Raw genomic sequence first — 12,600 nt, forward strand, 5'->3', positions numbered from 1 at the left:
TACCTTCACTCTTGTTTTTCTTTCTTATGGATGAGAGAGAGAAAGAGAAATTAGACTTACCTGAAAATTTTCTTTTCTTTTTCTTGAAGTTTAGTAACTTAACAAGGTTGTGATTCAATGGTGATCATTCTGTATCATTTTCCCCTATATGCAATATACCCTTGATGAGTTCTTTCTTCATTGCTGGAAAATTTTTCTGTATCATATCCCTGAACTATTTTTCTTTCTGTTTTATTAGTTAAGTTCTTCACCTCGGAGACACTGGATTTTCTTATCCTCTATTTTTGTAATTTTCTTTTACTATTGAATGCAATAGGAAAAATGGTGAAAGCAATTAACCATGATTAGCCCAACCCATTCCTCCATGCTATTAATTTGGTTTTCAGTTTATTTTCCCTCCCCTCCCCTTTTTCTCCTCCCTTCCTTACTTTTTGCTGCTTCTAATTTATTTATTCGAATGAATTATCTTATTTAGGTTTCAATTTGTTCTTTGCTCTAATCTTCTTTCTCTTATTTTGTTATTTTATCATCTTGTATTTGAATTCTTGCATTTCATTGAATTTATGTTATTAGTTTCCCTGTAGTGTAAAGCACTCACAAGAAACCTACTTGTTTTCCTAGGGTTAAATTCTTCTCCAGACTCGGTTCTTTGTCCATCTTGCAAATTGTTTTCATTTCTTTCCACCCCATGGCTATTTATATATCTGCTAGATTATTTCATTTTACTCAACTTTAATATGGGAAGTTTTGTCTGTATCTTTTGTTTCCTCTGATACAGTATATGTGAATTTTTCTTCTCACCTCAACTTGAAACAATTTATCTTTTCCTCATTCTTAAGTATACTTTAAGAACTGAATATTGCTTTCTATATTTCTTTTCTTGAAACCTGAGTGAGTGGTGCAAAAGGCAACTTGGGGTCCTGGGTTTTGGTCTCTTGAAATTCTCTTAAATGTCTTGGTTCAGGACTTATTTGTCCCAGATCTGGGTTAATCCCCTAGCTCATACAGGTGCCCTGGGATATGACATTTTCCAGCAGTCTTAACTGTCTCTGTTGGGGTTCTACAGTGGTACCTGGGGATACAAATCTTGAGGACTTCTGTTTTTCTTGACTACTCATTCGCTTAATCTACAAATTGCCACATTCGAAGGGATTAGTTAAGGAGCTTTGCTAAACACAATTTTCTATTTTCTTAGTCATGAATTTTTGAAGTCTATGACTGTGAGGCTTTATTTTTGAACCATTCGTTTGCGGCGGCTAATTTTTGGCTTTTGTATGGTGTGTGTTGTTTTTCCCTAACTTTCACTCACCCAAAGGGAAATGACTTTATCATATTTTATATGATCATTGAAAAATAATATAGAAATATATAACTAAGTCCTCCAGTAACCTCACTGCTTCTTCCCTAGATAATTATCGTTAATAGTTGTGAATAGTTTTGGCATATGGACTACCAAACTGTCTAAATATACATATGTGGGTTGGGTTCCTAAGTTTTAATTTCTTTTTTTTTAAAGGATGATACTATATGCATGTTAAGTGAAAAAGCGAAAGAAAAAGAACTTTAAAAACTCAACAATACAGACAATCCCATAGAAAATGCACAAAAGACATTTCACCAAAGACAATATAGAGATGTCAGGCACACGAAAAGATGCTCAACATCTTTAGTCATTAAATAAATTTGAACTAAAAATCACAATAAGATGCTACTACATACCCACTAGAATGACTAAAATTAAAAAGACTGACCATGCCAGTTGTTGGTAAGGATGTAAAACAACTGGATTAAAAAAAATTCTTTTCTACATTTCTTTCTTGCTATTATAAACAATTGGAATTCTTATACACTGCTGGTGGGATTGTACAATGGCATGATTACTTTGTAAAGCTGTTTAGCAGTATCTTAAAAAGTTCATTGTGCACCTACCTTGTGATTAAGTCATTTCATTTCTGGGTATTTACTCAAGAGAAGGGAAAGCGTATGTTTATACAAACACTCATATGTGAATGTTCATAGCAGCTTTATTTGTAATAGCCCAACCCTGAAAATAACCCAAATGTCCATCAGCAGGTGAATGGATATACTGATTTGTTTGTATGATGGAATACTACTCAGCAATGGAAAGAAATGAACTATTGATACATGCAACAGCATGGATGAATCTCAAAATAATCATGCCGAGTGAAAGAAGCCAAGCAATAAAGAGTACATACTGTATGGTTCTGTTTATATAAAACTTTAGAAAATACAAACTAGAAAGCAGTGACAGAAAGGGGCAGGAGGAAACCTTTGGGAGTGATAGATGTGTTCATTAACTTAATTGTGGTGATAGTTTTACGGATGTCTACATATGGCAAAATGTCAGGTTGCACACTTAAACATGTGCAGCTTATTTATGTCAATTATTACTCTAAGTGTAAAAGAAAAAAATTGTAGAACGTCTTTCTGTGTCAGCACCAAGGATCTGTTTTATTTTTTTGACATCCGTATGGTGTTTCATGGTATATGTGTACTGTGATTTTTATCTACACAGCCTTGGGTGGGTGACTCATCTGTTCCAGGTGATGAGGCCCCCTTTTTTCTTTGTTGGTTAAGGATAAGAATGGCTTTTATTTGCTGAACCTGATTAACACATCTGACATCATCAGTCAGAATGTAATTTCTGAAATCTACTGCTGCTGGTTGTCTGTGATCTCTTGTCTCATTGGACCCAGAACACTCTTATTTATCCTAAATATGAAAACAGATTAAGTGACCATAAATGATCTTTCCCATGAAATTATGGAGCCTCAGAGATAATTTAATTCAACCCCCTTATTTTTGCAGAAAATAAAGCAGGATAAGTGATTTACCTGAGATCATACAGATAGTTAGAGCCCAGGGCTCCCATCTCTTAATCTATTTTTTACTACACAGATGTCAAATAATTGCCTTTTTGCCCTTGGGCTGTTTGTATTAGCTCTGGATTGGTATATATTAATCTTTAGGAAAAAAATACAAGCAAAAACCACTCTCCATGGGCCATGATTAAAACTACTCCTCTGGAGGAATGGTTCTGCTTGAGTTTTTTGGCAGGGATATGGGGGACAAAAGGGGAAAAAGGACGATTCTGAAGTAAAAAATGAAATCAAGCTCCCTGCTATGTCTTGTACTATACAGTTAATACATCTTTCAAGGAATGACCAACATTTCACCTCTTGCAAGTCCTAGATTTCAACCCTGCTGTCTATTTTCACAGAACTGTCACAAACGTCATGTGACAATTTGGAGAGTTTATTCTTTACTGGATTTTGGTTACCTCATTCTTTGTTCATCTATTAGTTTGTTTGATTGACAAATATCTATGAATGCCTACTATTTGCCAGGCATTGTTTTAGGCCCTGGGATACACTTCTGAATACAAAAAGGCCTGTTGTTTGTGGGGCTTAGATTTGGAGGGTGGAGATAAACAGATAATCAAGTTAATGTATCAGATGTTGACAAGTGCTGTGGAGAAAATGAAGTAGACCAAAGGTATAGGGAGTGCCAGGAATGAATGTGTGTACATATACTATTTTCATTAGGATAGCCAGGGCAAGTCTTAATAACAAGGTAACATTTGAGCAAAGACATGAAGCAAATGAGGGAGCAAACCCTTAGGGTATCTCAAGGAAGAGCATGTAGATAGAGAAAGCAGGAGGTATAAAAACTCTTGGGTAAGTTTTTGTTTGGCACCTTTGAGTGATCTGAAACTGAGTGAGCAAGGGAGGCCATGGAAGGAGATGAGGACAGAGATGGGGTGAGAAGCAGATCATGTTAAGACTTTGGTGGCACTTGTAAGCATTCTGTCTTTTACTCCAAGTAAGAAGGATGGCTCTGAGGGACACAGCCTTATATTGTCTTCTTATGAAAAATGGAGGTAAAATTTATATAACATAAAATCATCATTTTAACCATTTAAAAAATATAAAATTCTGTGGTTGTTAGTACTTTGAGAACATTGTGCAATCATCACCATGATCTAATTTCAGAACATTTTCACCACCCCAAATAGAAACCCCATAGCCATTAAGTAATCACCTCTATTTACCCCAACCCCTAATCTGCTTTCTGTCTTGATGGATTTGCCTAATCTAGACATTGCCTATAAATTCAGTCATGCAATATGTGGCCTTTTGTGGCTGGCTTCTTCCAAGTAGCATAATGATTTCAAAGTTCATCCATGTTGTAGCATGTATCTGAATTTCATTTTCTTTTATTGATGAATAATCCGTTATATGAATATGCCACATTTTGTTTGTCTAGTCATGCATTGATGGACATTTAGGACATTTCCACCTTTTCGCTATTATGAATAATGCTGCTATGAACATTCACGTAACATTTTTGTGTGGACATTTATTGTTCAGTTCTGTTGTGTAGGTACCCAGGAGTGGAATTGCTGGGTCATATAATAGTTCTATGTCTGATTTATATTTTAAAAGCTCATTCTGGCTGTTGTGTTCTGGATAGATTGTATAGGGACAAGGGAAGAAGCAGGATTAGTTAGGAGGCTGCTACAACCGTCCAGGAGCTAGACGATGGTGGTTTGGAGCAGAGTAATGGCAGTGGAGGCAGTGAGAATGGATCAGAGTCTAGGTATACATTGAAGGGGATTTGCCAACAGGTTTGATTTGTATTGTGGGAAAAAGAGTAACGGATGATTCTTAATGTTTTTGACTTGAGAAATGAAAGGAGAAATTTGCCATTTGATGAGACAGAGCAAAGAACAGCTTTGGAGGAGGGTTAGGGCTTTGGTTTTGGGTTTGCTGTGTTTGAGACATCCAAGTGGAGACATTGAGTAGGCCATTGGAAAAACAAGTCTGGAGTTTGAGTAAGAGAAAATTTGAGGCTGGACACGGTGGCCCACACCTGTAATTCCAGCACTTTGGGAGGCTGAGGCTGGTGGATCACCTGAGGTCAGGAGTTCAAGACCAGCCTGGCCAACATGGTGAAACCCTGTCTCTACTAAAAATACAAAAATTAGCTGGGTGTGGTGGCACAAGTCTGTAATTCCAGGTACTCAAAAGGCTGAGGCAGGAGAATCGCTTGAATTCAGGAGATGGAGGTTGCAGTGAGCTGAGACTGTACCACTGCACTCCAGCCTGGGTGACAGAGACTCCATCTTAAAAAACATAAAAAATAAGTAAAAATAAATAAAATTGAGTTATTCATTTATCGAGGATATTTAAAGCCATGAGACTAGATGAGATCATTTAGGGATAATTCTAAATAGAGAGGAGGAGCAGCCCGAGGAAGAAGTTTGGACACAATCTAAATATTAGAGGTCTACAGGAGGAGGATGGACTAGCAAAGGAGACTGAGAAGCAGCAGCCAGGGAGGTTGGAAGAGGAAACCAGGAGAATGTGGTGTCCTGGGAGCCAGGGGAAGTTATTTGAGATATTCGAAGAAGAATGGATTTTTTTTTTCCTTTTCCTACTTCTCTCACTAATTCTTTGAGGTAAGGGGCCCAGGAACAGTGTTCTTTCCTTGAAAGATGAGAACTGCTGTTTTGAATTCCCAGAGTCATCCTTCATGAAGGCAATTAAGCTAAAAAAGAATTCTGGTCACTTGAATACTGTCTTCTAGACATACTGCTTATTTATGGTTGTATCTCAGTCCCACTGAGGGCATTTATTCAAGAATTCAGTCAATAAAAATACTTGGGTACATACTCTATGCTAGTCTCTCTTCAAGGCATTGGGAACACATTGGTAAATAAGATATGTGGTCACTGATCTCATGGAACTTTGTCGAATGGAGGAGAAAGACATTAATTTGTTTTAATTATTGAACAAATTAAATAATTTGTTTAAAAGACATAAACAAATACTTACATATGTGGTGACTGTTGCTAAGAAATCAGGATGCTATGGGAACACAGAGGAAGCTTATTTATCCAGACTTAGGGTAGGGGCGTGGCCTGAGAGACATGGAGGAATTGACATATAAGGAGAGATCTGAAGAAGGAGTAGATTTACCCAGGTGAAGAAAAGTGGCCATTGTGAAAAGAACATCCTAGGCAGATAAAAGAGAGAAGATGGAGAGCTTTAGGATATTCAAAGAACCTAAATAACTTCATCTTTCTAAAATAGAAAGTTTGAGGAGGAGTGGGGAGTGAAAGATGAGGGTGGAGAAGGGTGGCAGGGACCAAATCATGTGGATATTCTTGCCATGCTAAGGAGTTTCAGCTAAATCCCAACAGCAATGGAAAACCACTGAGGAGTTTTAAAAGTATACTGAGGCTGGGCACAGTGGCTCACGCCTGTAATCCCAGCACTTTGGGAGGCCAGGGCAAGTGGATCACCTGAGGTCAGGAGTTCAAGACCAGCCTGGAACATGGTGAAACTCCATCTCTACTAAAAATACAAAAAATTAGCAGGGTGTGGTGGTACATGCCTGTAATCCCAGCTACTCAGGAGGCTGAGGCAGGACAATTGCTTAAACCTGGGAGGCAGAGGTTGCAGTGAGCTGAGATCGCGTCACTGCACTCCAGCCTGGGCAACAAGAGTGAAACTTAATCTCAAAAAAAAAGAAGTATTCTCAGCTGGGCACCATGGTGCATGCCTGTACTCCCAGCTACTCGGAAGGCTGAGGCAGGAGGATCACTTGAGCCTAGGAATTAGAGACTATAGTGCACTATGATGGCACCTGTAAATAGCCACAGCACTCGAGCCTGGGCAACATTGCGAGACCCTATTTCTTAATTAAATTTATTATATGTTTAAAGTACACCCATGTTTATTTTAGAAAAATCGCTCAGGCTACAATTGTGAATGGATTGGAAAGAGGCCTGACTAGAGGCAGAACCTGCTTCCTTTCAATATTGGCTCTTGGTTTTTATTGTAGTGTGCTATTTGAAGTGCCAAAGCTGAAAAGTGGAAAGAGTGCATTGGAAACTGAGAGTGAGAGTCTGGATAGCTTCACAGCTGACTCGGATAGCACCTCCAGGTGAGGTTCCCACATTTCCCTCATCTCCATGCAATCCAAGTTGCGATTTTGTTCTGCAGCATCAGTGTTCCTGACTTCTGTCCTCAGGAAGTTGAATGAAGTATTTCCTCTGACCTCACCAGAAGTCTTTTCGGTAGCACGTGTACTGATTTGGCTCTGAGCACAGCTTCCTGGATCATATTGGCTTCCCCAGTCGATTCCCCCAGTACCTTGGAGTATTCTTCTTAGCCCTGTAGCAACTGATACTGCTGTCCTTTAAGAATGAGGGATATGAGTGTTTGTGTTTGTGCAAAGTTGTCTATCTGATCTTCTGCATTCCTTCCAGGTAAATGAGATGTGAAGTATACCTTATGAATTTGGTATTACCATGATCCAAGCCACTGGCTTTCCTTCCATAGAGCTTTGATCTCTGGTGCAAGGGGAAGGGGAGGAGGTGACTTAGTTATAACTTGTGAATCTACCTCCAGGAGAGACTCTCTGGATAAATCTGGCCTCTTTCCAGAATGGAAGAAGATGTCTGTTCCCAAATCTCAAGTGGAAAAGGTAAGCTTCAGGTTACTGAGCCACCTTCCTTCCCTCCCTTCCTTCCCTTCCTCCTTTACCTCCCTGTCTCCCTCCATCTTTCCCTTCCTCCCTCCCTCTCATTCTTCTCTTCCTCTTTCTTCCCTTCCTCCCTCCCTCCCTCCATTCTCTTAGGCAGAATTTAAATCAGGAATTCAACTAGACAAATTTCAGTTCAGAGTCACCTGGGAGCATTTTCTAAGGTTTTGGTTGAAATGTGCGAGAAAATAGGTTTTGTACTATTCCTAGGCACATAATCTTTCCTTTAAGTTTGTCATAGTTTCGGGAAAATCTGCGCCTCATTATTCTCAAGGCTATCCTTCCTTACTCACTCCTTCTACCTGTCCATCTGTCGTTTTCCATTTTCGTGCCCTTGTTCCTTTCTAGGAAACTCAGCCTGGAGGTCAAAATGTGGTATTTGTGGATGAGGGTGAGATGATATTTAAGAAGAACACCAGGAAAATCCTCAGGCCTTCAGGTAACTGGTTTCCCTTACTGGTCTTTTGGAACTAAAGTTCTGAGTACCCTTGATGGGCTCTTGGTATGGAGAAGAATAGGTCTCTTTTGATTTGGTTTTTTGGTCTTCTCCTCAGAGTACACTAAATCTGCGATAGATCTTCGCCCAGAAAGTGGCCCCTTGGGAGACAGAAGCAAATCTGTCCCAGGCCTCAATGTGGATATGGTAAGTGCCCTTGTATTTCACTTTGTCACTATATGAAATCTTATTTATCTAGATTTGGCTTTAGTACCTGATATTCTCAATCAACCTATTTAATTCTTTAGGAAAAGGCAACATGAAACTTGATACCCCCAAATTTCTAAAGTAAATCTGGTTCCTGATTTGCTTAAAGGAAAGGACTGTCTTTGCTATCTCTTTTCTTTCTTTCTCTTTCACAGTGTCTCACTCTGTTGCCCCGGCTGGAGTGTAGTGGCACAATTATAGCTCAGTGCCGCCTTGAACTCCTGGACTCAAGCTGTCCTCTCACCTCAGCCTCCTGACTAGCTGGGACTTTAGGCATGAATCATCATACCTGGCTAATTTCTTTCATTCTTTTTTTTTGGGCGAGGGAGAGATGGGTGTTTCACTATATTGCCCAGCCTAGTCTCGAATTCCTGGGCTCAAGTAATCTACCCTCCTCTGCCTCCCAAAGTGCTGGAATTACAGGCATGAGCAACCATGCCTGGCCATCTCTTTTATTTTCTAATAAATTGCTGGATATATGGCTGGGGCTCAAATAAATACTTCTCTTGATTAAAATGTAAAGTGATAGCTGGGTTGGGGAAAGTCTAATGGAAAAGAGTTTTAGCTTCTATGAAAAACATTAAATATTCTTATCTTATTCTTTGAGATATGAGAAGGATGGTTGGAATAGAGCTGGGAAGGCTGAAATGGGAAGACATATAAAAAGAAGAGTATGTGCATACACATGCAGCTCAGAGCTTTGTGACAATTATGGCTCCCACTAAAGGAAAGATATTAGTCTTTGAAGCTAAAGAAAGGTATTTCTTTTATTAATTCTCAATCTATATTGTACTAGGAAGAGGAAGAAGAAGAAGAAGAAGAAGAAGACATTGACTACTTAGTGAAGTTACATCGCCAGAAGTTAGCCAGAAGCAGCATGCAAAGTGGCTCCTCCATGGTAAGTTCTATTAGATCTGTGGTTATAGGCATATTGGGGTACTAGGAAGAAAAGAAGCATCTCCCTAGAGCAGACTCAGGACCTGGGGAAACCATCCTAGTCACTCTTTTCAGGTAATTAAGATGCATTTGTTTGTTCCTCTCCTCAGTTTAGACTATAGGTGCTTAGTGTACATCTAGGTGACTTCCTGAGTCCCCATCCTGGAGATTATTACATTAGATAATTAAGGCTGGGGGCATTCTTCATCACAGCTTTGTGAGCAATAACCTTAACTTATCCTCTAAAGGAGTACCCAGGCTGTGAAGTAAGCAAGATCAGATTTCTTCATCATAGCGCACTCTAAATTCCCAACATTAAAGGAAAGTGAGTGTCATGAGAGGGGCTCTGGCAGGGTTAGTCGACATCAGGGTATGGTTAACAATCAACAACACCAGTCAGGATAATGAAGTTAAAGGAACATTTATGAATCAGGGCCTGGTTCTGTCATAAGCATGGAGATTGATATTTAGGGAAAGAGTCAAGAACAAGAGTAAACAGAGTTTGTTCACATTCACAGGAAGAGAAGGTCAGCTCACACGACCAATTACTACAAGAAAGGAAGGTGCCTTTTCACTTCTGGTGGGGTTTCCTCCCCTCCACTCACTCCCAATTCTGGCTGAATCTCTTTTCTCTATAGGCCCTGATAGACATAAGGTGGATAAGAGAAACCCACCTTGTTTTAGTTAGTGACTAACCCCAAATGGACTTACATGCACGTTGCCTCTGCCCCCTGCCCACCTCCTGGGGCAGGTGAAAATGAACACTAAAATTTGTACAAACAGGAGAGGAAGAGAAGCTAAGAGGCTAGGTGAGCCATGAACTGATTTATTCACCTGAACAGTTATGAGTCCTGGTAGTTCTCTTTTACCCTCTGGGTCAAGGAGTATGGGCAGCACTGGATCATTGCAGGGACTTCTGAAACTTCTGTTCAGTGACTGTGGCTTTATCATGAGGGAAGGTATGAACAATGTGGGCGGGGGAGTGTGCCTTCCCCAGATGTTCGTGAGTGCTTTTTCTTCAGAGTACAATCGGCAGCATGATGAGCATCTACAGTGAAGCTGGTGACTTCGGGAACGTCTCTGTGACTGGCAGGATTGCCTTTTCCCTGAAGTATGAGCAGCAAACACAGAGTCTGGTCGTCCATGTGAAGGAGTGCCACCAGCTGGCCTATGCTGATGAAGCCAAGAAGCGCTCTAACCCGTGAGTGCTTCTGGAACCTGACTGATGCTCTGAGACCAGAGACCAGATCCCAGCATCTGTCTGGGCACTCTTGAACAGAGCTTATCCCTTTCCTGGGGAGCAGGGAGGTGTGATGTAGGAAAGGAACCAGGATTGGGAAAAAGCAAGAATGGCATGTCTAAGAGGGCTTGAGGTGACATTTTTGACATCACATATCATCATGCCATATTCATATGGAGAGCAGGAAAGTGAAGAGCAGGCTTGAGAAACGCCAGCAAATTACTCAGTACACTCTTTGGTTTCTAGATATGTGAAGACTTACCTTCTGCCTGACAAGTCCCGCCAAGGAAAAAGAAAAACTAGCATCAAGCGGGATACCATTAATCCACTATATGATGAGACCCTCAGGGTAAGTATCTAGACCCCAAGGGTAGGAGAACCTGTTTTGTCTTGTGCCCTAGGCTGTAACTATTCCTCTGCAACACGGCCAGGTGACATGAGTTTCAGTGGGCCATGTCTGTGTCTGAGGATACATTGGGTACCTGTTCACATCCTGATTTCCCAGTGAAGAGAACAAAGGTGCTCCGCCTTTCCTGGATTGTTGTGAAGTTGGAGATTCACATGGCCACAAATCTCATTTTAAAAAGACATTTGAGATAAGGAGTCTCCTTGTCAGTTCTTTTTGGACGACTCAGTATTCTCTCACCTACTCAAGGAAAATCTAATTTTCCAGATCTTCCTATGGAATATGGTAGGTTTTTAATAAAATGAGGTAAGTTGAGGCTTTGAGTGAGGAAACTCAAAGTGCTTAGGGAATATAAAGGAATTTGGTATTCAGGACTAGTGACTTCAGGAATGGTTGCTCAGGTTTTGGAATATTCTTCTCTGAGGAATTACCCTAAACTAATCATCTTGGGCTTCTACTTTCCCTTCCCAGTATGAGATCCCAGAATCTCTCCTGGCCCGGAGGACCCTGCAGTTCTCAGTTTGGCATCACGGCCGTTTTGGCAGAAACACTTTCCTTGGAGAGGCAGAGATCCAGATGGATTCCTGGAAGCTTGATAAGAAACTGGATCATTGCCTCCCTTTACATGGAAAGGTAGTCTGCTTTAACAACTCATGCAGTTTGGATTTGAGGTAGAATTGTCTGCAGTAGCCTCTGCTGGTCTATGTTGGTAGCGTCTTTGAATGTAGTCTTCTCTGGAGTTCTAGTGCCCCCTGCTGGTGTTTCTGAGTTTGACAGCAATTTCAGAGGCATTTGTATATCCAGTGAGCTGTGTAAACCAGGCAAAGTATGAAGCCATGGTTTTGCTTTGAAAAAATGTTCATATGTGTCCTAAGCTTTGCCTCCTAACTTTCCAGAATGTGGGTGTATCCTAACATCCTAACTCGCACCTCTTCTCCAAGCTAACCTTCTAAGTGTATATCCTAATCTACACCCTTTTGCCAAGCTACAGCTTTACTTCCAAGGGGGCAGTAAAGCAATTCATGGAGCTCCAATTGCTATACTCTTGGTCACGGAGGCCAGGGAAAATATGACTTTGGAGATGGCACTTCGGGCCACAGCGTAGCAATATGGCATAATCATGCCTGTGATCTGAGTGCAGACCTGTATTGGAATCCTGGTTCTGTCACTTGCCAACTAGATGAGTCACTTAACTTATAAAATAAGGTAGGGAAATCATCTGGTTAAGATGAAGTTACTAAAACAGGGGACTTATTCAGCAACTTCTTGATTATCAGAACTATATAATGACATGACAAAGTCCATTTTTAGTTTTTTTTAGGCTAGCATTTTAAATGTTTAAAACAATACATGGTGCATAAACTATCTTTGGGAAGTTAGATGAGAAACTAGTCATGGTGGCTGCCTCTAGGAATGGAGACTGAGGTAAAAGGAATATTTAGTTTTCTCTATATCTCCTTTTTAAGCATTTGAACTTTTTACCATGTTAAGAAAATTAAGCAAAAATGGACTTATGTACACAATGTTCAAAATTAAAACAATGTAAAGTATATTAAAAGGAAAGTAGGTTCCATTCCCTAGAAATAATCACTGTTAACAGCTACTTGTGTATCTTTCTAGAAATTTTGTATGGCCGGGTGCAGTGGCTCATGCCTGAAATCCCAGCACTTTGGGAGGCGGAGGCAGGTGGATCACCTGAGGTCGGGAGTTCGAGACCAGCCTGACCAACATGGTGAAACCCCG

General features: G+C 40.3%; 1 protein-coding gene across 1 annotated transcript in view; it reads left to right on the plus strand.

Moving 5' to 3' along the window:
* The window catches only part of SYTL4 (synaptotagmin like 4), a 54,474-nt gene that overhangs the window by 30,940 nt on the left and 10,934 nt on the right, over window positions 1-12,600 (plus strand). Inside the window, exons 7-14 of the mRNA XM_064362608.1 lie at window positions 6,871-6,966; window positions 7,434-7,515; window positions 7,921-8,011; window positions 8,127-8,215; window positions 9,072-9,173; window positions 10,234-10,412; window positions 10,698-10,800; window positions 11,329-11,490. Coding sequence (XP_064218678.1) covers window positions 6,871-6,966; window positions 7,434-7,515; window positions 7,921-8,011; window positions 8,127-8,215; window positions 9,072-9,173; window positions 10,234-10,412; window positions 10,698-10,800; window positions 11,329-11,490 — 904 coding nt within the window. The remainder of the gene's footprint in view (window positions 1-6,870; window positions 6,967-7,433; window positions 7,516-7,920; window positions 8,012-8,126; window positions 8,216-9,071; window positions 9,174-10,233; window positions 10,413-10,697; window positions 10,801-11,328; window positions 11,491-12,600) is intronic.

The sequence above is a fragment of the Aotus nancymaae genome, unplaced genomic scaffold (genome assembly GCF_030222135.1).
Source record: "Aotus nancymaae isolate 86718 unplaced genomic scaffold, 86718_ANA_hifiasm-v0.15.2.pri h1tg000004l, whole genome shotgun sequence".
Lineage (NCBI taxonomy): Eukaryota > Metazoa > Chordata > Mammalia > Primates > Aotidae > Aotus > Aotus nancymaae.